Source organism: Bidens hawaiensis, unplaced genomic scaffold (genome assembly GCF_021521415.1).
Source record: "Bidens hawaiensis isolate Kalapana, Puna unplaced genomic scaffold, B.hawaiensis_p1.1 tig00023286_1, whole genome shotgun sequence".
In the NCBI taxonomy this organism is placed as follows: Eukaryota; Viridiplantae; Streptophyta; class Magnoliopsida; order Asterales; family Asteraceae; genus Bidens; species Bidens hawaiensis.
Window position 1 is genome coordinate 140,400 of NW_027493654.1, and position 27,603 is coordinate 168,002.

A 27,603-nucleotide genomic window follows, 5' to 3' on the forward strand; every position below is an offset into this window, starting at 1 on the left:
TTATTGATTGACTGTGAAGTTTAGCCTAACCATCATTCTTTTGGCTGACTTAATTAATTATCGTTTGTGGAGTATCTTTTTTAGTTAACAACGTAGACTAGGAGCAATTTAATATTAAAATTGAACTATAAATATCAATACTAAACTTTAAGTTCAAATTAAACTAACATTTCCCAACTTGAATGTTTTTATTTCTAGTTAACATATTTGCATATAATAATGCTTTTGGCTTGATTCTCGTTTTAATTAATACCCTTTTTTTGTTTTTCACGATTAATAATTAATTACTATCTTGCCATAACATTTTGATGGTTAGTGAAAGTTTTGTTAATTGTTAAAAAATATAACCGATACTAATAATTTTAACTTGTTTATACTTATTAATGCATTAGGGGGGGGGGGGGGGGGGGCGGGGCGGTGCGTGATGGAGCTCCCATCACGCGTGGTGAGTTTTTCCACACCGTCGCCGCTACCTTGTCACGCGAAATCGAGGAGGTTTGCGTGATGGCCATCACGCGTGAGATGGGGTGGAAACCAAGAAATCTATCCGTTGGGAGGGGGTGGTTATGACCGTTGGGGGGAGCCGTCGCGGGGAATGATGGATCGCCGGAAGTGATGGGTCACCGGAAAAATAACACGGAAGAAGGAGTGGGTCACCGGAAGTGATGGATCAAAGGAATCGATGTCGGAGGTGGGTCGCGGTGCGTGATGGAGCTCCCATCACGCGTGGTGAGTTTTTCCACACCGTCGCCGCTACCTTGTCACGCGAAATCGAGGAGGTTTGCGTGATGGCCATCACGCGTGAGATGGGGTGGAAACCAAGAAATCTATCCGTTGGGAGGGGGTGGTTATGACCGTTGGGGGAGCCGTCGCGGGGAATGATGGATCGCCGGAAGTGATGGGTCACCGGAAAAATAACACGGAAGAAGGAGTGGGTCACCGGAAGTGATGGATCAAAGGAATCGATGTCGGAGGTGGGTGTGGGGCGTTTGTTGGTGGATTGAATTGGGGTTTTGGATCTGGGTTTGGTGGGAGTCGGGTCGGGTTGATCGGAAGGTGGTGGTGGTGGTGGTGGTGGTGGAGGTGGTGGGTCGGATTCGGATCCGTCGAATGAGTGTTCGGCTTCGTCACCGGAGGATGAATTGGCGGGTTGGATCTCGGATTCGGATCCGGCCATTGGTGGTGGTGGTGGTGGTGAGATTAGGGTTTGTGAGAATTTGGGGGAATTGGTAGAAGGTGGTGATGGTGAGTGTATGTATATGTATATATATATATATATGTGGGTGTATATATGTATATGTGTGTGAGTGTTAAGACTAAAGGTAAACACGATAAACATGAGACATCGGACAAAAACAAAAAAAAAACAAAAAAATTCCATCACACACCATCACACCACACCACCACCCTTAGTAAAAAACCATCATATGTGATGGATTTGAGATTGGTAATGTGACATCATTTGATTGAGTGGGGTGTGTAATGAATGATGCCACCACATCCACCACCCCTTCCCTTATGGGTAATCACTAAAGTTAGAAGTACAATAAATAGGTGGAGTAGTGGACGGGTTAAACAAGAGAAAATGACTGAGAGACAAACTAGGAAAAATGAAGTGTCGGTTAAACGGCCTGCTTATTTTAACGATTTATTATTTATTTTTAGAATATCATAGCTTGGATAATACATCTATATTTATAATTATTATAATCATTTAGAAAAAAAAAAAGATTATACAATACTATAATTATTAATGCCTAAGTTATTTCTAAACAAGATGGAACACCAAATGTTTGACAAAAGAGAGCTTAATTAATTTAAGCAAAAAGGCCGGTTTGAGAAGTCTCTTTCAATTACCGGTCATTAAAGCTTAATATCCTTATAAAATTCGTCATATCACATATGCACATAAATTTCCACGCTTCACTACTCACCTTCTATTATCGATCAATATGATGAGTTTCTTGAGAGTTATGGTAGGACTACTATGTTGTATAGTCTTCCTAGCACTGTTCAAGTTCTTTCACAGATTATGGTTGTTATTAAAACACCAAAAAACGATGAAATTGATGTAATCGAATGCTTTATTATCAATGGCGATTACAAGAACGAAACAGAAATGAAAGGAATTGTAAAACAGAAAAGTAATCTAACCTATTCTAATTAGGGTATATATCTGAGCCCTAACCCCCAAATCAACAAAAAACCGTTAGTAACAAACTTCTAAAGAGATTAGGCACAAGTAGTCCCTACACTTTTGTGAACTTGACACTTTTGACCGTTCAACTATTATTGACTGAGTTGACTAAAACCAATTTTGACTTTATCATAACAATTCTCCACCTAAAGTCATAATTGACTTTAACCAAGCCCCAACTTATTAACACAAAACTCCAATTTAGGCCCTGAAAGAGTTTTGGTAAACATATCTGCAGGATTATCATCAGTTTTGAGCTGCAACACTTTAACCTCCTTATTATTGACCACTTCTCTAATAAAGTGCAACTTGACATTTATGTGTTTTGACCTCTCATGGAAGATACTATTCTTTGACAACTGAACACCCCCTGATTGTCACAAAACACCATTGTATCATCCAAATTAACACCCAAATCTGATACAAACCCCTTTAACCAAATAGCTTCTTTAACCCCTTTTGTTAAAGAAATATATTCTGACTCAGTAGTTGATGTAGCAACAACTTTCTGCAACTGAGCTTTCCAGCTAACAATATTGCCAAACACTTGAAATGCATAACCAGATATAGATCTTCCTCTATTCAAATCCTTAGCAAAATCTGAATCAACGTAGCCAATTACCAAATTGCCCCTGTCTTCAGATCTTTGTTTAAACACAATACCAAGATCTTTAGTGCCTTTAAGATACCTAAGAATCCATTTTACTGCATCCCAGTGTCTTCTTCCTGGATTGGCCATGTATCTACTCACCAAACTAACTGCATAGCCTATATCCGGCCTGGTACGCACCATAAGATACATTAAACTACCAACAGCATTTCCATATGGTATCTTTTCCATATCAGTTATTTCCATTTCATCTTTTGGAGAATCATTAGCTGAAAGTTTGAAATGTGCAGCAATGGGAGTTGTTACAATTTTCACATTATCATCTGACATCCCATAGTTAACCAGAACTTTCTGCACATAAGAACTTTCTGACAGTTTTAATACTTTCAAACTTCTATTCCTTTGAATCTCCATGCCCAAAATCTTCTTTGCATCCCCTAATTCTTTCATATCAAATTCCTTCATCAGAATTTCTTTAGTAGCTTTAATCTCTTTCTTATCTTTACAAGCCACCAACATGTCATCTACATACAAGAGCAAATAGACAAAATTACCCTTGCACTATTCCCTATGATATACACAACTATCATAAGCACTTCTTTTGAACCCATTACTTATCATACATTCATCAAATCTCTTGTACCACTGTCTTGGGGACTGCTTAAGTCCATACAGAGATCTCTTCAATAAACAAGCCTTTTCCTCATTACCCACCACCTCATACCCTTTTGGTTGCTTCATAAAAATCCTTTCTTCCAAACTTCCATGAAGAAAAGCTGTTTTGACATCTAACTGTTCCAGTTCCAAATCTAAAGAAGCAGTTAAAGACAAAAGTACCCTTATTGAAGAATGCTTTACTACGGGTGAGAAAATCTCATTGTAGTCCACACCAGCCCTCTGTGTAAACCCCTTGGCCACAAGTCTTGCCTTATACCTTGGTTCTTCTCCAGGATTCAATCCTTCTTTTACTTTGTATATCCATTTGCAAGACACCAACTTTTGATCTTTAGGCTTATCCACCAGTTCCTATGTACCATTCTTATATAATGAATCCATCTCTTCATTCATGGCAGCATACCATTTATCTTTGTCCCTTGAACTGATAGCCTCATTGTATGACAATGGCTCAAAAATACTTTCATGCTCAGCAGCCATAAAAGCTACTGCAGATATGTCTTCAGTATCTCTAAATCTCAGGGGAGGTATAATAGTTCTTCTAGTCCTATTTCTGGCTAAACTAGGACTATTTTCAACAATACCAGAACTACCCCTTGTCTGATTTTCATCGGTATTCTTTAAGGTTTCCTCCACCTCAATCTGAACACCTCATTGATTGACAGAAATACCCTTAGATGTACTTTCATCCCTATACATCACATCTTTATAAACCATATCTTCATTAAACTTGACATCCCTACTTACTATAATCCTTTTACCATTTCCTTCCAGTTTCCACAACCTATACCCTTTCACACCTTCTGGATAACCTAAAAATATACACTTTAGTGATCTAGGCTCTAGTTTCCCTTGGCTTATATGTGCATAAGCTAGTGACCCAAAAACTCTAAGATTATTATACTCTTGCTTTTGACCAGACCAAGCTTCCATAGGTGTCATCATGTCCAAGGCTGCTGATGGTGACCTATTGATTAAATAGGCTGCAGTAGTCACTGCCTCAGCCCAAAAACTTTTTGGCAAACCAGAACTTACTAGCATACATCTCATTTTTTCACCAATAGTTCTATTCATTCTCTCAGCCAAACCATTTTGCTGAGGAGTTCCCGGCACTGTTAAATGCCTAGCTACCCCACTTGACTTACACAACTAGTCAAACTCCTTATTACAAAACTCTAAACCATTATATGTTCTAAGTTTCTTAACCTTCCTCTATGTTTGTCTCTACCAATGTTTTCCATTCTTTAAACTTCTCTAAGGCATCATTCTTGTTCTTAAGTATGTAAACCCAAACCCTTCTAGAGTAGTCATCTATGATTGATAGATAGTATCTTGCACCACCCAATGAGTCATGTTTTGCAAGCCCCCAAAGATCAGAGTGAACATAGTCTAAGATTCCCTTTGTAGGATGTTTACTCCTGCTAAAACTAACCCTTTTATGTTTTCCTAACACACAACTTTCACAAAAACTGATGTCACAACTTCTTAGTTTTCCAAGAACTTGTTGTTTGTTTAACTCAACAAGTCCTTGTATACTAATATGACCTAGTCTTTTATGCCAAAGTAATGCATCATTTTTAACATTATTAGATGCAAAATTCACAGAATCAGCCTCTTTGACCTTACCATCTAATAGATAGATGTTGTTATCCTTTCTAGATCCTGTTAACACAACCATAGACCCCTTTACTACTCTAGCCTTTCCATCTCTTAAACTAACATGATACCCTTCCTTTTCAAAGTACCTAAAGATAAAAGACTTCTCTTCAAATTAGGAATATACCTCACACTCTTGAGATCAACCTCCATTCCATTCATCATTTGAAGAGTAATAGTTCCCATACCAAGAATTTGACAAGGTCTGTCATCACCAAGTTTGACAGAACCAAGATCTTCATGCCTAATTTCTTTAAAGAATTCTCTCACAGGTGTCATATGAAATGAACATCCTGAGTCCAATACCCATTGCATATTGCCTTCAAGATTATTTACACAATACACGTCAGCACCATCATAGCCATCCGAACCATCTTCTTGTGAAATATGACTATTTTGCCCCTTAGATGAATTACCTTCACCCTTCTTTTTCTTGAACTCTGGGCAGTCCCTTTTGAAGTGTTTTTCTGAATTACAAAAGAAACACCTCTTCTTGGTTCTTGACTTAGATCTAACTTGATTCTTAAACTGGTTCCCCTTTTGATCAGAACCCCTTTGATCAGGTCTCCCTCTTACAAATAACCCATCTCCACCATCTTCCTTATGATCTGTTCTCTTCTTCAACTCTTTCGAGTTTAATGCAGCCAAAACTTCCTCCATGGACAGAGTTTCTCTACCATACATCAATGTATCGACAAAATGTTCATAAAATGAAGGAAGGGATGTCAAGAAAATTATGGCCTGATTTCATCTTCTAATTCCACCTCAATGTTCTCTAAATCCAAGATGAGTTTATTGAACTCATCCGTATGATCTTCAAGTGTCTTCCCAGAGGTCATATGAAATGTATACAATATCTTCTTCAAATACAGCCTATTTGCCAAAGACTTAGTCATATAGAGTGACTCAAGCTTGCCCAGACTCCGGCTGCAGTTATCTCTTTAGACACTTCCCTTAGAATTCGATCTCCTAGGCTGAGAATGATGGCACTATGGGACTTTTCAAGTATATCTTTCTTTTCTTTATCATTCAGAGCCTCTGACATATTTGGTTCTCCCAACAAGACGTCAGAGACACCCTGATGAACCAACAGAGCCCTCATTTTGACTCTCCAGAGACTGAAATCATTCCTCCATTAAACTTCTCTAACTCGAACTTCGTAGACACCATACCATTCACCAATTGCGGAAACCACCGTTGAATTCTTCGAACAATCAAGAGCCAATGGCTCTAATACCAATTGTTATTAAAACACCAAATAAACGATGAAATTAATGTAATCGAATGCTTTATTATCAATGGCGATTACAAGAACAAAACAGAAATGAAAGGAATTGTAAAACAGAAAAGTAATCTAACCTATTCTAATTAGGGTATATATCTGAGCCCTAACCCCCAAATCAACAAGAAACCGTTAGTAATAAACTTCTAAAGAGATTAGGCACAAGTAGTCCCTACACTTTTGACCCTTCAACTATTATTGACTGAGTTGACTAACACCAATTTTGACTTTAACATAACAATGGTGGGTTCCAATGCGTGTCAAGTATGCTATGAGCTCATAAGGAATAAGGGGGCCTCCTTACCGTTTCCTCTTTAGAAACTTTAACGAAATCTCCAACATGATAAAGAAATCCACGTTCTCGCCAATGGACATCTCACACTATAACTTATTCCCGCGAATTCTACCTCACATTGATTCATGGTTCCATATATATGGTTGGTATATATTATCCATAGTTTATTCAACACTTACATATCCACAGTTCGTTCAATGTATGTATGCTTGCGAATACGCTTCAAATGTGTTTTAAATGTGTGTTTTGATGTAGGGAAAAATATTCTATACTGGCGAGATCCTTATGCTGAATTAGTGGTGGCAGAACCAGAGCTTCTCAAAGAGATAATGAGTGTTCGAGATATTTCCATGGGAAACCAGACGTCGGGCCTGTTTTCAAGAAGATACTTGGAGATGGTGTAATTTTGTCTCAAGGTGCTAAATGGCAAAAACAACGAAAAATAGCAACTCATGCTTTTCATGGGCAAAGGTTGAAAGTAAGTTTATACAAACCACAACTATTAAGGATTTAATAGTTGAGTTATTGCTGAGTCAACTCATTCATTCTTGAGTAGAGAGTGATTGATGATGTGGTAGTAACATTCTAGGACAAACAGTATTCCAACTTATGTGTACTCAATTTTTTATGGAACGAAACATACGTTGGAAATAACTATTAAGGTTTCTTCAGAACATGTTTTTCTTGTTTATCTGACTGTAGAACATGCTTCCGGCGATGGTTGAAAGTGCCAGTATGATGTTGGAAAGGTGGAAAGATGCTGGAACGAAAGAGATAGAAGTCCATAAGGAGTTCAAAATATTGGCATCAGAAGTAATTTCAATAACCGCTTTTGGCAGTGATTATGAAGAGGGGAAGCAACTTTTCCAAAAGCTTTGGGCATTACGCCAGTTAGTTTCCAAAACGGCGTACAAAATTAGGCTTCCCGGCTTAGGGTAAAGTTAATTAATCTACCTTTAGTAGGAACTAGGATGATACAACTTAGTAAAATGATAATATATGTTTAAACTTCACAGGATGATATTGAAAGATAAAGATGATGCAGAATCTGATAAACTGCAAGCTGGCATTGATTATCACATTAGACGGATGATAAGAAACAAAGAAAAGACCATAATTTCAGGAAATCAAGACGACTCCACGATGGATTACCTCGGATTGCTTTTGAAGGCACATCATGACAATGATGACACTTACAAGCTCTCCATACAAGATATTATTGATGACTGCAAAAACTTTTACAGCGCCGGCCATTCAACGATCTCTGTTTTGCTTTTGTGGGTGACTTTTCTCCTAGCACTCCACACCGAATGGCAAAAGAAAGCACGACAGGAGGTTCAAGAAGTATTTGGTAATCGAAATCCATTCGCGGAAGGAATAACAAGACTCAAGAAAGTAAAGATTATTTATCAAACTCTCAATTTCTAGTTCCTTTTTTCTATTTTTATTTCATAATTTTGTATCTTTTTTCCCTATTCATACAGACGGGCATGATAATCAATGAGACATTACGACTATACCCTCCTGCGGTTTACACTATCCGAAGAGTACCGAAGGAAACGAGAGTTGGAAATCTGGTACTTCCGCCAAACATAAATTTACAAATACCAATAATAGCGCTTCATCATGACCCAAGAATATGGGGAGAGGATGTTCATCTCTTCAAACCAGAAAGATTCTCGGAAGGGATTGCCAATGCAGTTAACAACAATCCAGCAGCATTCATCCCTTTTGGTTATGGACCACGAATCTGTGTAGGCTCCAATTTCGCGATAAATGAAGCTAAAATAACCCTCTCGATGATATTACAACGCTATAGATTCACCCTCTCCCCAAACTATGTCCATGCACCAATTCAGCATATCGCGCTTGAACCAAAGTTTGGTGTTCAGATAATGCTTCAAGCTCTCTAAAGCTCCGCTTCTTGTGGCTAGTGTGCACCTAATTATGAATTGTTTGAATTTAACAAATTTAGTGAAAACTTGATACCCAATGTTGTTCACTTGTTCCTTTCACTATATAAAATTACAAGATACAACAATAAGATATAAGTAATGAGAAATATATGGAAGAGATGCCTAAATGCCGATCCAAGATTATTCATCAAATTAGTAAAGAAATCGGGCAGGAGATTCCCAAAGTGACTAAGTTTTTGGTTTGGGTAGTCGGGTTACTCTTTTCTGGGGTTCGGGTTAGTTCATGTTCAGGTTTTCACGAGTTAGGCTTCAGGCGTCAGTTAAAAGTGATAGCCCTAATTGATTATACCAGTGAGTCACATGAAAGTCAATTATTCATAGGATTTAGACATTCATTGTCCAACATTCAACATCATGCGTATTCTTACATGTATTCTAAACATTTCAAAAATAGTTATATATATTGAGAAAATATACATATGTTCTAAACTCTTTTTTAGTAAAAGATTCAAAATTACCAACCATCCGCCTTATTCAGGAAAGGCAACCGAGGTTGACATCTGCCTGATCAGGAGTCCGCCAGACAGAGCATCACATCTGCGTAAACTCAGCTTTAGGAGAGGTATATGGATATATACCTGGCTTATGTAGAGGCATGTCACTGAGCCCGAATACCTGTCGTTCCAAAAAAAAGGGGGTAGGTTGACGTGGGTGGGAGTAGGTGTTATTTTAATACAAAGGTATAGCTGTAATCATAAAATTAGAAAATTAAAAATATATATAAAAGGTTGACTTCTTGTAATTATTCTTTAGTTTATTTGGTTTTCAAATATTTCTTAAAAAGATATTAGTTGAAAAGAAATTTGATTGCTGTTTCGTAGAAGGATGTTTAAAATTTTAAATAAGATCCAGTAGCTTCTCTCATTAAATTAACTAACTAAAATATTAAACTTCCAGGTATGTGATTCTTCATTGTTTTGATGTAGAATGTATAGGCATATGGTGTTTTGCAGTTGAATCATTTATTTATTTCGACTCAAAATATTTCACATTGTATATGTTAATTATTCAAAATGCTTCCACCGTCGTTACCGGAGACTCTGTGCCGTGAATTTTCACTTTCCGAGATCATATCCGCCACAGACAACTTCTCCCGGGACCTAATCATTGGAAAAGGTTCCTTCGGAAACGTGTACAAAGGCACAATTGTTCTCACACCTGGAAACAAAACCATTGTTGCCGTGAAACGAAGGAGTTCAGACTCGAAGCAAGGTTTAGACGAGTTTTGGACCGAGGTAACGTTACAGTCACGGTGCCAGTACGCTCATCTCATTTCTCTTATCGGTTATTGTGTTGATCAGACGCCAATGAAATGTTGCTAGTTTACGAGTACATGCCCAATGGAACACTAGCTGATCACATTTACAAAAAGAATGAGAAATCTGTTTTATTGAGCTGGGAGCAACGGCTGAAGATTTGCATAAGCGTTGGACGTGGATTGGATTACCTGCACACAGGAACTAGAATCAATCATATAATTATTCATCGTGATTTGAAAAGCTCTAATATTTTATTGGATGCGGATTGGGCTCCTAAAATATCGGATTTTGGTTTGTGCAAAAAGTGTAGCGGCAACCTGCTGCCTGGTATGCGGATCATTCCACTCATTGCTGGCATAAAAGGCACGCGAGGGTATATGGATCCTCACTATTGTAAGACTCACGAATTGTCGACCAACACTGATGTGTATGCGTTCGGTGTAGTGTTTTTGGAAGTGTTATGTGGGAGGCGGTCACTGGATTTTGAAGCGGCCGAGAGGGAAAAGAGGCTGGTGTTGTGGGCAAAGCAATGTATGAGAGAAGGCGTTGCGCACAGGCTCGTTGACCCCGGTCTATGGGGGAGCTTGACTGATGTCGGTTTACATGTTTTTCTGGATATTACATTAAAATGCTTGCAAGATCAACTGAAGAAGAGACCTACACTGGCCGAAGTGGTGGGGAAGTTGGAAATTGCTTTGGCATCACAGTTTGCCACCACGTATTCATCGTCTTCGTCTGTGGATAGTGAAATCTTTAAACATTTTAACCAAGGTACGGTTAAATCTTTAAACATTTGTCTGGTATTACTTTGTCTCTAAAATGCAGGATTTGTTGTTGTTGTTTTATCAGTGGCGTACTCGAGCACTTCTGCAAGCTCAAATGTCGACGCGTCCAGGTAATTAATCTTGCTTTCAATTTCGTTAATATTCTCGACAATTTTCCTGAATGTCAAGTTTTTTATGATTCACCCTATGATGTTTATTAGAAAGTCAGTTGAGACAGGGTCAAGTAAAAGTGATACCAACAAACAGGCATGTCTTTCCTAATTAATATTATATTATTCATGTCTCATCTTTGTTTTGCATACAAATTACAATGACAACAATTTTTTTTATAAAAAAACTAGTTGAATGATTTTGTACAGGATCCTAGCTCAGATTCCACAACAATTAGGAGACATAATGAGTTGAAATCATCTTCCGTAAACAACGGTTTAGAAGTACCTATAGACTTGCAAAGTACTCAGGTGAAAACTACTGTGTCCATTCCTGTATCTTCCGAAACAAATGTTATATTGCCTAATGACAAGGATGATGAATATGAGAAACTTTATAAAAGAATGAACTCGCTCAGGTACAGACATTCGTCTCGTTTTATTCAAGAAAGGTGATTCCGTTATCCATCCTTAAGTATCTTCAACTTTTCTTTGTCAGTGTTGTGATCGATAATAACTCTTGCCAGAATGCTACAGTCATACAGGTATGTGTACGTTACGTCCATGAACTCAGGGGTATTTATGGTCCGGATTTGAGCAGTTTCACTGACCAAGTAACTAAACTGAAACCAATGACTGATTTGAGCAGTTTCTCCAGTTTGAATGGGGTCCTAAAACACGCCATGATGCATTTTGGGTCGCAATTTCATCTAACTTGTTTTTTGTAACAATCTTTTGCAGATTAATGGTATAAACAGACAAGAAGTACTATTAGAAGTTGTCCAGGTTTTGACCAATATTGATTGCATATTTACTAAAGCTTCAATAACTTCAGATGGATCCTGGTCCATGATGGTATAAAATGTTCTAATCTGTTTCCTAAATGTTATTTGATGAGCTTCTTAATTAGTCCAACTGCTACTAATAGTTTGTATTATTTTAAAATTGTTTGATTTAAGTATACACATGGTTCCATCGGTTTTGCCGTCCCTATACATAGTTAACTACACAGATGGTCCTTGTGGTAAATAGATAAAGGGTAAAATCGTCATTTCACACAAACTTAACGTAAGTTAGTCCATAAGTTAGTTAGACCACAAACGTATTATACTTGTAAATTAAAACCACAGCCACAAACTCGTAACTTTTAAAGCATAGACCCCAAATGTGTGACTTGAACCAAACCACATGCACCATTTGTGTAATCAACTCAAATAGATGGAAATCAAGTTTGAAAATCTCTTATGTAGATTGATGAGTTGTCAAAACTTATTGTTGCATAACCGAGTATATTCATTTTGACAGTTTTCACTGTCATACCCCAACCTACGGCGGAAATGCCAGGGCGCGAACTGATTGCCACAGCTCTCAAGGTACTATCATGCAATATTTAAAAGTGACAATATCTATTTAATTCGATTAAATGATTCAAATAATTCAAGTATAAAGTACAAAATCCATAATCATACAACAATACAACTTATATCACAAATGATCTTGATTAATTAGTTTTAAGTTAAATTCTTCTAACTAAATTCTTCACTAAGTCTTCACCAACCTGCATTAAATTCTACGATAACCTGCATATGCGTATAAAATAGAATATTTGTCAACAACACATGTTGAGTGAGTAAAACACCAGTTTAAGACACAATGGTAATATTATATAATACATAAAGAAAGATGCAAATTGTTCCTGTGAGAATAAACAGTTAAGCCATAGCACATACACAAATAATCAACCATAAAGAAAGGGCTCAACCAATCCATATAAATGGACATTGGTTAGCAAGCAAGGACTAAACCATGCCAAAAAAATGGACATCGGTTGCCGAAGTAAGCAAACAACATTCAAGTAAAGCAAGTAAGCAAATAGCAAGTTAAGCATAAACTGATATACACACAAGGATTAACAGTTGCGGTTTTGAATACTAGATAATAGTTAAATATATAATATACGCACATGCCCCCAAAAAGGTTTAAAAAAATAAGTAAAAAGGGAGTGATTACTCACCTGATCGGATGAACGAAATACAAACGAGGATGATGAGAGAAAAGTACGCCCTTCAGGATATACCGTTAAGGATTCCTAGTTAAATAATTTTAATATGAATTAATTAATAATGAGACAACACGTATAATTAATTAAAGCGTCGAAGTGATTTGAGTTATGCTTGGGATTAGGACGTTAATGATTGAACGGTTGATTTCTTACGGTTATTATTATTGCGAATTCAATATTATTAGTTTAACTAAATAAATACGAATTGAATATAATATAATTATATAATTAATCAAAAAATACTTAAATAAGCAATTATAAGTGAATACATAAATAAATACATCTTGTAATATATTACATGATTTTAAAAATATATATTTATCATACAATTTATATCTTGGAATACTTAACGAAAATCTAATTTTTTAAATATAACTAATACGATTGTTACAAATTTTAAAGAATGATACATGTATATAATATATATTTTTATGTATAAAATTGAAAAGAAAATTTACAAAGACGTTTCAAGGACGAGAAAACATAAATAATGGTTTCGGGTTTTGATAAGTATTAAGGTTTACTTATAATTAATAAATACTTAAAATCATCATCATCATCATCGTACTCAGTATATCCCACCACTAGTAAAGCTATGGTTGGGTCAGAGGAGGGTAAGATGTAGGCAGCCTTACCTCTACCCCATAGGGATAGAGAGGCTGCTTCCGGTGAGACCGCCGGCTCGATAGTAGTTTTGCATCAAGCCTTGGACATAAGGCACATAGCACTCAATCATCAGGACACCGGCTGATCGGTGCATGTACCCTTATCTTTCAGCTATCAACGCCACTACATGATGCCTGATTAACCGTCCGTCCCTTTTAACGTTATTTTCACGAGATTAGTAAAATAACGTCAAAATTAGTGCAATTTCACTTTTGCCCACCCGAGGGTTCACACATATATACATCATATGTGCGCACCGCAAGCAGGGCTAAAATACTTAAAATACATATATATGCGTAATCAGTGATGAATCCCAAACTGATTAAGAACCCTAGATCTCTAAATCGTTTAACCCAATTGATTTCGTTAAAGATTATGTTAGGGCTTTTGTTGTATGTTTAAACCGATCATAAACATGAATTAATTACCTTATAAGGGTGACGGATTGACGATGATTGAGGACGTTACAGTCTCGGCTCAATGTTGATCAAAATCAGGTGCGAGACGTCATGTACGGGGTAATTGACTTAGGGTTAAGGGTTGCGAGGTCACCGAGGATATACGGCCAAGTTTAATTGGGTTTTTATCGTCTGCAATGGGTATAAACCCCAATAGGTATATACGGCACGTTAATTAAACTAATACGTATCATATGAATCTTTGTTTCCAAATTCATTATGTCGGTGTAATCGTTTAGATCTAAAGAAATAAAAGAATAGATCAATTTCAATAATAACGAAGATTAGGGCTCAAGAAATTCTATTCGGGTCTTGGTTAAGCATGAATACGAGTTGGACTTGGATCCGGGTTTGGTTAAACGGGTTAAATGGGTTAAATGGGTGTTATAACACAATTTCATCAGCTTTGCAAATAGGTCCCTACTGTTTCAAGATGGATACATAAATGGGTCATATTATTGATTAGGGTATAAGGTGTATAAATTTCAAAGTTATAAATATATAATAAACAAATAACTAAACAATAATATTTTAATATCATGTACTTGATAAGTGCGGCATATATTTTATTTTATTTTTTTTCGATAAAACTTCCCGAATATAAAATGAATCGGGTAATATGGTATTTGAAAACCCGAGTTGTTACATTCACCGTAACTGATCCAGAGGGAAACAAACTGACACATGATGTAAACATTCACAAGGTAATATTTATATTCTGTTCATAAGACAGTATTTACATTGTCCCTAAAACAACCTGATAGTTTAGATAATATATGGTCTCAGACTCTTGGCACGGGCACCAGCTTTACTGACTTGATAAAATCTGTTGCGCTGCCAGCCTCAGCAGACTTCACGGTTATCGAGTTAATAGGAAGTGATAGACCCGGGCTACTCTCGGTAGTGTGCATGGTTCTATTAGACTTAAGGTGCAATTTCATGAAGCTAAATTTATGGACTCACAACACAAGGGTTGCCTTCATAATTCTAGTAATTGATGAGGAATCAGGGGCGGCTGTTACCGACCCCATGAGACTTGATAATATAACGAAAAGGCTTTTCTGCGTGCTTACATCAAGTATTCACGACGATAAAGAAGCCAATTCCGTGGTCACTCATGGTGCAAGTGTCCAGACCGAACGCCGGCTGCATCAGATGATGCTTGCGGATGGTGACTACGAGAGAGGCGGTGGAGTTGATTTAGAGGAATCACAAAGGCCTTATGTGAATTTGTTGTTAACTGGTACGACAAATATTGTTTGGTAGTCACTATTCGATGCGCAGATAGGCCTAGACTATTGTTTGACACAATATGCACGTTGACAGACATGAATTACATTGTTCTTCATGGGCATGTAACTGTCGAAAGGACAGCAGCTTTCCAGGTTTTTTAACTTTTGGTGGCTTTTGTACTTTTTTTTCATTATTTATGAAGGGTTAATCTTGAATATTAATAAAGTTAAGGGTTTATTATGTTATATTTACTTAATTGAATTGTAGTAGTTTTAGGAAAAGTATGTCTTGGAGAACAAGTTTAGTGGGTCTATATAAAGGGTCTAGATTATTAGTTTTATGAGAGAGTCAAGTGAGAGTTAAGAGAGGGTCAAAGAGTTTCATCTCCATGTTCGTTTGATAAGTTCGTGAAGTTCGTTTGATTATATGAAAAGAGTCGAGGGTTATCACCTCAATATCGCGTGTTCGTTTGTTTGATAAGTTCGTTTGATATGATTGTTTGATCCGTCCTGGCTAACAATTGGTATCAGAGCTTAGGCTCGTTGTTCGTAGAAGTTTGCGGGTTTCTTGTTTGAAGAGTTTGGAAGAATTGTTGTGTGAAAAGAATCCAGTTGAGTTTGCGTGCAAAGAGTAGCATATTGATTCATTCGGAATTGTCGGTTAATTCTTATTAAAGTCGTCAAACATAAATTAGCAATTGTTTGTGTTCGGGAGATTACATTAAGTGGGCATAGATCAACAAAGTCAAAGCATACACCTCAATTGTTGAAGCCAACTATTGTTAGAGATAATTAGTCTTGAAAACAAGTAACAACTAGAAGAGACTTATTCAAGAAAGCTATATAGTTGCTTTCGAGAATATTAGTAAACAAAAAAATGGTTTGTTTTTGTTTGGGCAGAAGCTTACGAAAAGGTAAAATTGGTGGAAACTGAATTTATTGAAGGGACAAGAAACCAATTTTTGGGAAAGTGTTTGGGTTTTTTTTTTAATCTTTGTTTTAAAAGAAAGTTTGTGTTTAGCAAGATTGGTTTCGGATAATCAAGAATGTTTTTCTTGATTAATTAAAGAAAAGATAAGTTTGTAGTGCTTGTTTATGTGTTGGAGATTGGTTTCGGGATTGGGAATCAATTCCAACTGAAAGAGCAAATCGGAGAGGAAAGTAAAGATAGGAAAGACACGATGGTGAATGAGGGACTTCCAGTATTGACGAAATCGAACTATGAAGTATGGTCGACCAAGATGGAGGGATTTTTAAAAGACTATGGCTTTTGGGATGTTGTTGAACCTACAGTCGGCGTAGCCGTAGATGAAAGGAAGATGTACACAGCGTTAGGGTTCATATGTCAAACCTACCGGAAGACATCTTGGTACAAGTTGGCATACTCATGAATGCTAAGGAAGTATGTCTTGCTTTGAAGATTCGATTTCTAGGAATTGATTATGTACGAAAAGTAGATGAAAAAGCATCTCAAGAAGCCGCTGAGAAAGAAAGATTGGATAAGATCGTTGAGAAGGAAAGGTTGGATGTTGTTGTTCAAGAAGAACAAGCACGTATGAAAGAAGCTCGTGAAGCTGCAAAGAAAGAAGAAGCTTTGCAAGCTGTTTTAAGAAGTGAAGAAAAAGAAATGTTGAATGAAGAAAAAGAAAGAATTTCTTCTTCAGAAGAAGAGAATATGGAGAATCTTAAGGTATGTTTTTATGACTCAAACAACCTTGAAGATGAGAAAATTGATAAGATAAGTGAGCAGAAAGGAAGCAAGAAATCTGCTACTGATGATGATGAGAGGAAGGATATTGTACTAAATGAAAGGAATGATGCAGCTAACAGGTCTGTAGATTTAGAAGTGTGTGTGAAAGTCAACAATCGAGCATTTGTTGATGACAAGTTAGAACCAAATGAAAGGTTGAGAAGAATTGCCATAATGGAAGGTACAGTAGGGTCTGATAAAGAAGGAATGAATAACCCATCTGCAAGTTTTGATGATCAAAGAAAGAAAAGAAAAGTGAGAAAGAAGAACGTGGAGAACGGAGTTGTATCTGAGATCAATGTGGATGGTTTGAATGATGAATGTGAAGAACTTGTTAAACAGGCCTGTTACAAACAACTGAAAAGAAAGGGTAAAGATGAACCAATGATTTTTTTTTAAAGAGTTAAATTATATTAAAAATAGTTCCAATTACAATAAAGAGGCAGGTAAGCGGGCAACAAGCTGCGCCGCCACCCCCCTTTTGAATGGCAAAACCGATCCTACTGAAAACAAAATTATCGTTCTTCGGCGTCGATGAGTTACTGTGCACGACCCGCTGAACTCTTTTTAGAAACGCAACTGCATCGGGGCAAGAGACCCAAATGTGTCAAAAGTAAAAGGAATGAAGGCGTGTTGATTCTCCACACACGCCTTCTCGTGCTTAGCAATTTTTCCTACTTCTGCCTTTATCACGGCATGACTAGCAACAAACTCGGTGTCCCTAAGCCCGACAAGAGGGGACACCCCAGTAAGGTCCACACAAGCATGCTTCCCCCCACCTATCCAAACACAAGAATGTCCGCTGGTCGGAGAGTAGACCTTCCTTCACGTGGATCAGACAAGAAATTCACAAGAGCCTCTTTTCTTGCCGAGATTCCCGCCAGTTTTAACACATCACAAAGGACATCTCTGACCAAATCATGTCTATATTTGAACCCAGGGAGTTCTTTGCAATGAACCGCGTGTTCACCAAAATTATCTAAACAAACCTTACAACAGACCGGGCATGGCTCATCAACTGGGAACAGTGGGATCATTAAACGATATTTAAGAATGGCTCGGTACTCCACTGCTGACATGTGCTGGCCTAACCCTTCGATTGGGGTGACAGTCAAAAAGTCTTGAGCATGAGGAGCCTGAAGACATTCTAATACCGCTCTTTGACGAGAGGACATGCCAAACTTTTCTCCCAAACTTTGGACGGTTTTACTATAAAGGACACTCGCCAAAGCATTTTGGGCTTTAGGGGGGGCGGTGTCCTTATTAGCGAACCCGCCAAGATCAAAATCGGGAATAGAGTTGTGCTAATAACCCATCGCACACCCAAAATCGGAATCCAACCCATCACCACCACAATCACGCAAAATGTGGTCCTGTAACTTCCAAGATTGTGCTCCAGATGTGACGAAAGCATAGGTAGAAACATCCTCAGCTGAATATAACCCTAAACCACCGAAATGGATAGGGAGAGAGGCTAGTCTCCATTGAAAATCCCCAAAAAACGGACCCCCACATACCACAATATTCTCAATCGCCGCTCGAAGCCCTTTGTCAAAAACAGAGACAGCTTCCTTAACAAACATAGGCTGACATGTTCGGAGTCCAAACAACAATTTAGCCACCCCCATACATGAGCGAAGCAAGAGAAGCTCACATTGAGGGTCACGCAGACGAGTAAGACATCTCATTAGTTCCACGGCTCTTAAAGCTCTGGTAATGGCCAAACTACTGATAAACCCAACATCCCGGCTAACCGCACCTCTAAGGAGTTTTACCCCTAACTCCGGTCTCTCAATCCCTATAGGAAATATACCAATGACTAAAATTGAAGATTTGAGAGTGTTATGCGGGATTCATGTAACATCCTAAAATTTATAATGTTAAATAAAGAAAGTTACGTTTAGTGATTTCGCGTTATTAATTAATTAATGTCGAGTAAAGAACGGATCATGGACTTAGATTAATTAAGATGGGTTAAATGAGAATGGGCCTTAGGTCCATGGGCTTTAAGGGATATAAATATCCCCTAAACCAACCTAAAACCCTAAACCCTCATTTCATTTCCATCATAATCTCTACACACTCAAAAACACACACTACACCATATTCGGCCGAGAGAGAGAGAGACATCCGAGACCAAGAATCAACCCGACCATTATTAGATCTTCAATATACGAGATAACCAAGCAAACCGCGACCACACCGAACGTATAAAAGGTATGTTCTTGACCTTTAAAGTTTACGTAGTATTGAACGTTTTTACCTTAAAGGTCCAAGCTTTATAGTATATACGGGATATATATACAAACGAAAACGGTTAGGGAACGTATGGGGTGATGTCGAACCATAACAAGGGTATTAAAATCGCCAAAATGCTTGATAAAAATCAAACCCGTAGCTGACCTGAACAACTTCGCCTGCAAAAGCTTAACTTCGCCTTCAAAGCATAACTTCGCCTTTAAAGCTTAACTTCGCCTACGGCCAAGTTCGCCTAACTGGTAACTTCGCCTAAGGACAAGTTCACCTAATTGATAACTTCGCCTAAGGCCAAGTTCGCCTAAGTGATAACTTCGCCTACGGCCAAGTTCGCCTAACTGATAACTTCGCCTACGGCCAAGTTCGCCTAACTGATAACTTCGCCTAAAGCCAAGTTCGCCTAACTGATAACTTCGCCTAAAGCTAAGTTCGCTTAAGGTTTAACTTCGCCTAAAGCTAAGTTCGCTTAAGGTTTTAACTTCGCCTAAAGTTAAGTTCGCTTAGAAAATAAATTAAAAACCTAATGGAAAATGTGTTAAGACAGTTAATGTAAATAAAATTTTTCCAAGCTGACCTGGCAGCTCGACCCCAGCCAGGGGCTCTGCCCCTTGGACCCTGCTAGGGGCTGCCGCCCCTAGACCCCGCTGCCAGGGGCGCTGCCCCCGGACCCCGTTCGTTGTGGGTAGTAGTTAAGACTAGAAAGATGATATGAGTAGTGATAGTTAATTGATACGTATACTTGTTATACAGTCAGCCGTGCACAACTGAAGAAAGGGATTACGATTAACGGTGAACGTAACCGTGTTCAGGTGAGTTTCTAGCCCAATTATGCGTTATGTTTTCGGGGCTGTGTGCATACTCGATATGTTTGTTAATACGCTTATCCTGAGAGATAAGTGTATGCCTTATGTGAATGATGTGATATGTATGAATGATGGCTTGACGGTACGTGAACGATCTTCGGATATTGCACGTACTGTCAGGTTGTAACGCTAAGTATAAGGTAAGTATGATATGTATGCTTATGTGTATGAATGTGATAAAGTTAATAAAAGAAGGAAAGGATGGTTGTATGGTTACGAAGAGGGTACCGGGCCCTAATAATACTCGAGGAAAGAGGGTACCGAGCCCTAATAATACTCGAGGAAGGAGGGTACCGAGCCCTAATAATACTCGAGGAATGTAGGACGTAATGCTCTTTATAACGTAAGATATGAAAGAAAGTTAATACAAAAGAAAGTATGAAAGTATGAATGAAAGAATATAAGTTTATGTGTATTGTATATTGTATGATTAACTAGAACTCACTCAGCTTAGCTGACTTTTAGTATGCACGCAGGTGAGTATGATGAGGCAGCTCGCTTGAGGAGACACGTGGCACTGAATAAGAGGCTGGCATCGGAAGACTCAAGACATTTAAGTTTAATGTTTCGTTTATTTTGAAAGACAAAATGATGTTTTAAGACAAGACGTGTTTTGTTATGAAATGTTTTATGAAAGCTTTTATATTCCGCGAATGTTTTAATTAACTCTGATATTTAGAACTGCGTTTATGAGTAAATCCAACACGAAAGTAGGGCTACCGGTAACGGGGCCTTACAATTCAATACCTCGGTGGTACAAAAGAGATGGACAATTCAAGATTAAGGGGGTGAATGAAGGATTAATCTTGAATATTAATAAAATTAAGGGTTTATTATGTTATATTTACTTAATTGAATTGTAGTAGTTTTAGGAAAAGTATGTCTTGGAGAACAAGTTTAGTGGTTCTATATAAAGGGTCTAGATTATTAGTTTTATGAGAGAGTTAAGAGAGGGTCAAGGAGTTTCATCTCCATGTTCGTTTGATAAGTTCGTGAAGTTCGTTTAACAATTTATTTGTATCAAGCGTAATGTGTTTTTGTGTTCAAAGGAATATTGTATCAGAAATGTTGATGGTTCAGCTGAGATATCAGACGCCGAGAGGCAAAGAGTAATCAAATGTATTAAAGCAGCCATTGAAAGAAGAGTGTCCGAGGTAAGACATTAATAAACTTGTATTATCTACTACACAAAATTAATATGTGAAACGGTATAAAGGAATGGACGCTGCTATTCTGTTTCATCGAAAAGTTGGTTTTCATTAGCTGCTCAACACCTCCATTGATTCACTTAAGAAAGAAATAGGGGAGACGATTCTCGAAGTGAAACACAACCTTCAAGACTTGATCCGAACTCCTCAAGAATCTCCCAGCAGATTCCACTTTGGTGGTCTATTCAAGTTTCTGCTTTGGCAGTTTAATAAAGTAATAAAACTTCTTTTTGCAAATGTTTCTAAATCCACTTTATAAATCAACTAGTTGGTTTACACTGCAAGCTTCATTTCTGTAGAATATTTCAGAAACATATGCTGTTTGGAAGACACTAGTGTAGGTGTAAAGATCGACTTTATTACTTTTACCATTATATAAGTTTAACTATTTTAGTAATCCTAGCAACCTTAACCGGAATGTTTAAATTTCGGCTGATTTCGACTTCATATTCGGTGTAATGGCTTGTTTTGGGTTAACTACTTTTCCTAGGGATCCGGATGGGCAGATTAATAAGTAGGGCCGAATGACCTGAACCAAAATAACCATTTTCTAAAACAGCTTGTTCCGACCCATACCATTTTATTTTGTTGTTGTCAAAAACCCTTTATGACCTGAACCGAAGTGATCATTGTTTATAGTTAAAAGAACCCATTCTGACCTGTTAGCTCACCAGGCCCACATTTCCATGTGAAATTTTACTCATTTAGGCTATGTGTAGTGGATTGGCTACAAAATGGGGCGTTATGTGTCATGTCGGCCAGTCAGCAAAGGGGTGGTTTTCGTTTTAGTGGTGTAGTGGTGTGGTAGCCCAATGCATATATATATCCCACAAAATAATTGTTTTTTATTTAAACCCTTTTATATATATATATATATATATATATATATATATATATATATATATATAGGGGTGGGATCTAGAGAGAACTCCTTTTAAAGAGAGAACTAGTAAAGAATTATTTTTAACTATTTAAAAAAAAAATTATTTTGTGATTTTTTTTTCTTTCCTCATTCTAGTAAAGTGATATTGATACTAAAAAAAAAAAAAAGAAAAAACTTGTCGTGTAGTACTGTAGTGCATATGTGCACTAATGTCTATTGCATATATACAATAGTGTTTTATTGCATATAATACAACACAATTGCATTATCCAATACACACTATTGAATATATGCAAATACGACACTAATAATTGTATGCAAAACACATTATCGCATATATGTAATACAACACTAATGCACATATGCACTATATCGATTTTTTTTAATTTTTGTATATAATATAACACTATTGCAAATAAACAATACAAACAACTATATATATGCTATTCAACACTATTTCAAATATCAAAATGCACACTATTGCGCATATGCATTATAAAAAAGTCGGTGTATTGCATATAAACAATTATTTTTTTGTTTTTTTTAATTTTTATTTTTATTTTTTTTTGTGGTGAAGAATAAAACATATAAGAAGGATGAAAAAAAAATTTCAAAAATATTTTTTTAATTAAATTAAAATACTTCATTATTAGTTCTCTAGTTCTCTCCATAAAATGGAGTTCATTCATGATCCTTTCCCTATATATATATATATATATATATATATATATCACACACACAAAAACATATAATAATAATAATAATAATAATAATACAATAACACACACCGGCGACAACTACATACCCTCCCCCCCCCCAAACAATTGCCCCTTTGTTGCCGGGGGGGGGGGGGGGGTAGTGTTCTTGCCTCCAAATCAACTTTGTCGCCCCCACTACACAGTACACACACCCTTATAACTATGATATTAACTTTTTTATTGTTATTTTTCTATGTATGCATTTATCAAACAAATAGTCTTGAACTTACAATCATTAAAACAGTAAAGGTCTTAAATAAATAGTGGTATATATACACATATATCTATATCCATTATTGAAAGATAGCATCACCTGAGATGCCTGATATGTTTGTTATGTACAAAAACATTTTATATTACAGTTAATCAAATTACTAGAAATGTAACATATATGCATCATATTCCTAAACTACACATACAACGATTTACATGCAGCATTATCATATGCCTAATCTGAAACAAAAGACACCTGATGTTCAGAGAATCTCAACCAACCAATAAAAGCTTTCAAAACATCCTTAAATGCAAACCGAGTGGAGGATTCCTCGACAACTTGATAAGAACCTCTACGGTTGCCTTTTACTTGAAGTATATTCTGCCCGATTTCCTTCTTGACATAATCTATAATCTTTCGATCTACAGGATATCCCAAGTTATCATCCAAGTAAAAGGAAAACACAGCCTTGTCACCTGTTGTTGACACCTCGGCTCGTGTGATGTTTAGACTGTTCTCGCGCATGATGCGAGTCACATCAGATAATAACCCGACTCTGTCTTTTGTGCGTATCTCTATCTTCAAACCCTGTGTCGTGAGTATAATCTAGTTTAGCTCATAAAATTACTTCTGGATAATAATAATAATAATAATAATAATAATAATAATAATAATAATAATAATAATAATAATAATAATCAATCATTCTTACCGCAGAAACTCGTCTCTCTATTGCTGCTTCAAGATATTGGATCACTTTCTGTCTCTCTTCATCTGATTTGAAGGTTGATCCATCAATATGTCTGATCCAAAGATCCTACATATAAGGTCAAGAATCTTATCAAGCCTCTAGACTTTTATACAACAATAAAAACAACAACAACAACATTAATATGACTAACCATTTTATATGTTTCGGCCGCATCAGCATTAAATTTTCCATGAAAAACAGAATACCCGAGGTCTGTCAGTGTGCAAATCGTATCAAACAAAACCTTGGGAGTATGTTTGCACAAAATACTGATTGTTGAATAATTACTATTATCGTTCCAACTATCAACATCTAGTTTATGTCTTCTTTTATCGTTTAATGTTGGTTCGGGTTCATAATATTGATCAGCAAACATTATTTGATGAAGCTTTCTGTCGATCCACGTGCACCCGTTAGAGTCTAGAATCATTGGTTCCTTGTTATCATGACCTCCTTGAAGAACAATCCGCAGGATGTTCTTAATTTGTAAAAGCTTCTCCGGTTTGATAATGGACGATTTAGTTTGTTTATCACTGACATGCATCACTGCTGCCAGCCTGCCGTTGTGAGTCCATATTTCAGCAGTCACCACATTACACTGCAGATCACCTATTATAGCAGTTAGTTCTGAAATCAGCCCGGGCCGGTCGTTTCCTATTAACTCGAGTGTCGTGTGGCCAGATGGTATTGGTCTATCATTGCACTTTCGTCCCATCGGTGACGTGGCGCTTGAATACACTTCAAGAGCCTTTTGTATGTTCTGTTTTTTGACTTCATCTGTGACTTTTTTCCCTTCATGATCAATAACATGGAAAACTGTAGGACCAATAATGTGATCAAATTAAATGCTAAGAATTAATAACATTAACGATAACCGATCGATGATTTAAGACAAAATAAAAATGTTATACCATCCATAAACCAGGATCCGTCATTAGTCCTGGAATACTGAATAACTTTGAGATCATAATCAGTCAGAACCTGAAGAAGTTCTAATAATACTCCTAGTGTGCCAGTTCCATTAACCTACATAGCAAATAAAACGTGCGCTATAAGTTACAAAATAATATATTTATGAAAAAAATTGATTAAAGTCACATATTATCAAGTACCTCTATGACAGTGGCATTCTCGGACGAATCATTATCAAAAACAACACTGACAAAAAGAATTGAATATATTTAGATGACTTCAAGGATATGCGACAATAATGGAAGAAAGTTTATACAAAAGTCCATACTTGGGAGGGTTTATTCTCCGGGCCAGCTTGTCTAACTCAGAAATGCCATTAGACGTTTCAGAAATGTTGTTAATGTCAGAAGAAACATCTAAACCGTTTAAGTTAATCGATGATTTAGACCTCCGATGTCTCCTAACAGTGGTGGTGGTGGTGGTGTTTGACTCCGAGTCAGGATCCTGTATTTTTCAATCACTATATACATAATGCAATATACAGAAATGAATGTGGACCGAGGAGGTGATAGGGAAGACGTACGTGTTTGGTGGAGTCACTTTTACTGGACCCTGTCTCAACTGCGCGTCTGTATAGATCAGGAGAGTGAAATTTTAATAAAAATATAAGAAGTTACAAATTCAAGATACATATAAAGAGAATATTGAGGAGTGTTGAATACAAGGATACCTAAGTGAGTCTGCATCTGAGGTTGAATAAGAACTTGACTTGTCCACTGATAAAAAAAACAAAATCAAAATTAATTCAACATATCTACACATCTTGCACTTCCAGAATGGTGTACACTGTCTGGTCTGTCACATCATATGGGTCGTATGATGTCAAATCAGCTCTGCACACCAGAGTCTGTCACATCATACAGGTCATATGATAGTGCGAAAAATGGTTTAAGATCATATGACTTTGTCAGTGGTCACATATGTCATTTCTCTGTCAATCAAAAGCATCATACTGGTTGTATGACATGGCCTTTTTTCCATGCCATACAACCAGTAGGACACGTCAGTGGTGTTTGTTTAGCTATTAAAATACCAAAAACTAAAATATAACAAATTAATGTTGTTCATTGATTCTCACCTTGACCAAAGTATATCCTTATAAACTCATCACCCTCATCAGGAGAAGAAGAATATGTGGTATACTGTGATTTCAAAGCATCTTCAAGTCTGGCCACCACTGCCTCCATGATAGGTCGTTTATCCGGTCGTTCTTGCAGACACTGCAGAGTAATTTCCTCAAAAATAAGTAAACCATCATTAGAAATTTTCCCACTGAGACCACGATCCATGATCCGATGTGAAACTCGTTCTCTGATACACTGTCGTGCCCATGGCACGAACCGCTTTGGCCGACCTTGCACCACAAAATCAGATGACCGCCGACCACAGAACACTTCCAACAACACCACACCAAACGCATACACATCAGTCTTAGTTGATAATTCTCGCGTTTTATAATAATGAGGATCCATATACCCTTTAGTGCCTTTCACGCTAGCAATAATCGGCGTACCAGCCTGATTACCAATACACTTTTTACACAAACCAAAATCCGATATTCGTGGCTCCAAATTCTCATCCAGTAAAATATTAGAGCTTTTAATATCACGATGAATAATAATCTGATTAATTCCAGTTCCCGTGTGAAGGTACTCTAAACCACGACCGACGCCTATGCAGATCTTCAGCCTTCGCTCCCAGCTCAAAACCGACGAACCTCCAGTCTTTTTGTAAATATGATCAGCTAGCGTTCCATTAGCCATGTGCTCATAAACTATTATCATTTCATTCGCGTCTTGATCATCGCAGCAGCCTATGAGAGAAATGAGGTGCGCGTGCCTGAACTCCGAGAGTAGCCTCAACTCTGTTTCAAACTCGTTTCTACCTTGTTTAGACTCGTAATCCTTGCGTTTTACTGCAACGAACGTCCCAGAAGCAGTTTTGGCTCGGTAGACATTTCCGAATGAGCCTTTTCCGATTATTAAGTTACTAGAGAAGTTGTTGGTGGTGGTTTTGATATCGGAGAGCGAGAAATGACGGCACGAAGCCTCCGGAACCGATGGAGGGAGCATTTCATAGGTTTTTTTATTGAGAAAGTAAAGACAGACATCATAGATGAATGCAATACTTAAGGTTTTTTGGTTAGGTAGCTTGTATAGCAAGTAATTGACAAAATTGTTTAAGGTGGTTCAGGTTGGAAGTTGTCAAGCATTGACTGAAACTACATGGAAAAGAGAAAGAAATTGAAATGAAAATTGGTGGTAATTTTGTAAAAGGTGGATTTGAATATAATATAGGATAGACAAGTACGAACAGTCTATAAAGTATTTAAGGAAGATAGAGGCATGAATATGACACCATTGACCATTGTTGGTTTATAAATTACAAGTGGTAGTAGATATGACTTGGTGAGAATACTTTTGTTCTTGATGAATAAGGCGAAGGGGCGCCTTCTGTTAGAAAGGAGAGTATTAAAAATTGTTATTGTTTTGTAATTGTATTCATTGATTTACAAAAGAAATGGGAATACATTATATAATTGAAACAAATAAATTATACAAGGAAATAGAATAAAGAAAGGAAAGGAAGGAAATCTCCTTAATAATGCTCCAACGGTCTTGAATTGTTTTGTTACCATAATCTTTA

General features: G+C 37.1%; 3 protein-coding genes and 2 pseudogenes across 5 annotated transcripts; 4 read left to right on the forward strand and 1 right to left on the reverse strand.

Annotated features, from left to right (window-relative positions):
- The first annotated feature begins 7,044 nt into the window (after positions 1-7,044).
- LOC143567273 (cytochrome P450 CYP749A22-like) lies at positions 7,045-8,887 on the forward strand (annotated as a pseudogene). The gene is made up of 4 exons (XR_013141384.1): positions 7,045-7,193; positions 7,418-7,650; positions 7,732-8,110; positions 8,200-8,887. The product of XR_013141384.1 is annotated as a cytochrome P450 CYP749A22-like (transcript).
- A 665-nt stretch (positions 8,888-9,552) lies between these two features.
- Positions 9,553-11,745, forward strand: LOC143567275 (uncharacterized). Its single transcript, XM_077053740.1, has 5 exons — positions 9,553-10,721; positions 10,800-10,981; positions 11,095-11,303; positions 11,384-11,429; positions 11,626-11,745. The coding sequence occupies exons 2-5, from the start codon at positions 10,910-10,912 to the stop codon at positions 11,743-11,745; spliced, it is 447 nt and encodes a 148-aa protein (XP_076909855.1). The 5' UTR covers positions 9,553-10,721; positions 10,800-10,909.
- On the forward strand, positions 9,705-10,849 carry LOC143567274 (receptor-like protein kinase FERONIA). Its single transcript, XM_077053739.1, has 3 exons — positions 9,705-9,903; positions 9,993-10,721; positions 10,776-10,849. Exons 1-3 carry the CDS (start codon positions 9,705-9,707, stop codon positions 10,847-10,849), a joined length of 1,002 nt encoding a protein of 333 aa, XP_076909854.1.
- A 2,930-nt stretch (positions 11,746-14,675) lies between the features above and the next one.
- Positions 14,676-22,040, forward strand: LOC143567276 (ACT domain-containing protein ACR4 pseudogene; annotated as a pseudogene). The gene is made up of 3 exons (XR_013141385.1): positions 14,676-14,774; positions 14,857-15,455; positions 21,221-22,040. The product of XR_013141385.1 is annotated as an ACT domain-containing protein ACR4 pseudogene (transcript).
- A 1,254-nt stretch (positions 22,041-23,294) lies between these two features.
- On the reverse strand, positions 23,295-26,865 carry LOC143567257 (ACT domain-containing protein ACR4-like). The gene is made up of 9 exons (XM_077053722.1): positions 26,036-26,865; positions 25,628-25,673; positions 25,481-25,526; positions 25,226-25,401; positions 25,098-25,143; positions 24,897-25,011; positions 24,137-24,801; positions 23,947-24,051; positions 23,295-23,822 (listed from the first exon to the last, which is right to left on the reverse strand). Exons 1-9 carry the CDS (start codon positions 26,739-26,741, stop codon positions 23,469-23,471), a joined length of 2,259 nt encoding a protein of 752 aa, XP_076909837.1. The 5' UTR covers positions 26,742-26,865; the 3' UTR covers positions 23,295-23,468.
- Positions 26,866-27,603: the final 738 nt, after the last annotated feature.

Excerpts from the sequence above, each read along its gene's own strand:
- LOC143567274 (XM_077053739.1), top strand. The coding sequence starts at position 9,705 with ATGCTTCCACCGTCGTTACCGGAGACTCTGTGCCGTGAATTTTCACTT. Across the intron at positions 9,904-9,992 it reads GAGTTCAGACTCGAAGCAAG|ACGCCAATGAAATGTTGCTA; the intron begins GTTTAGACGAGT and ends TGTGTTGATCAG. Across the intron at positions 10,722-10,775 it reads CTTTAAACATTTTAACCAAG|GATTTGTTGTTGTTGTTTTA; the intron begins GTACGGTTAAAT and ends TCTAAAATGCAG.
- LOC143567275 (XM_077053740.1), top strand. The coding sequence starts at position 10,910 with ATGATTCACCCTATGATGTTTATTAGAAAGTCAGTTGAGACAGGGTCA. Across the intron at positions 10,982-11,094 it reads AAAGTGATACCAACAAACAG|GATCCTAGCTCAGATTCCAC; the intron begins GCATGTCTTTCC and ends GATTTTGTACAG. Across the intron at positions 11,430-11,625 it reads AGAATGCTACAGTCATACAG|ATTAATGGTATAAACAGACA; the intron begins GTATGTGTACGT and ends AATCTTTTGCAG.
- LOC143567257 (XM_077053722.1), bottom strand. The coding sequence starts at position 26,741 with ATGATAATAGTTTATGAGCACATGGCTAATGGAACGCTAGCTGATCAT. Across the intron at positions 25,674-26,035 it reads AAGGATATACTTTGGTCAAG|TGGACAAGTCAAGTTCTTAT; the intron begins GTGAGAATCAAT and ends TTTTTTTATCAG. Across the intron at positions 24,802-24,896 it reads CGGATCCTGGTTTATGGATG|TTTTCCATGTTATTGATCAT; the intron begins GTATAACATTTT and ends TTGGTCCTACAG.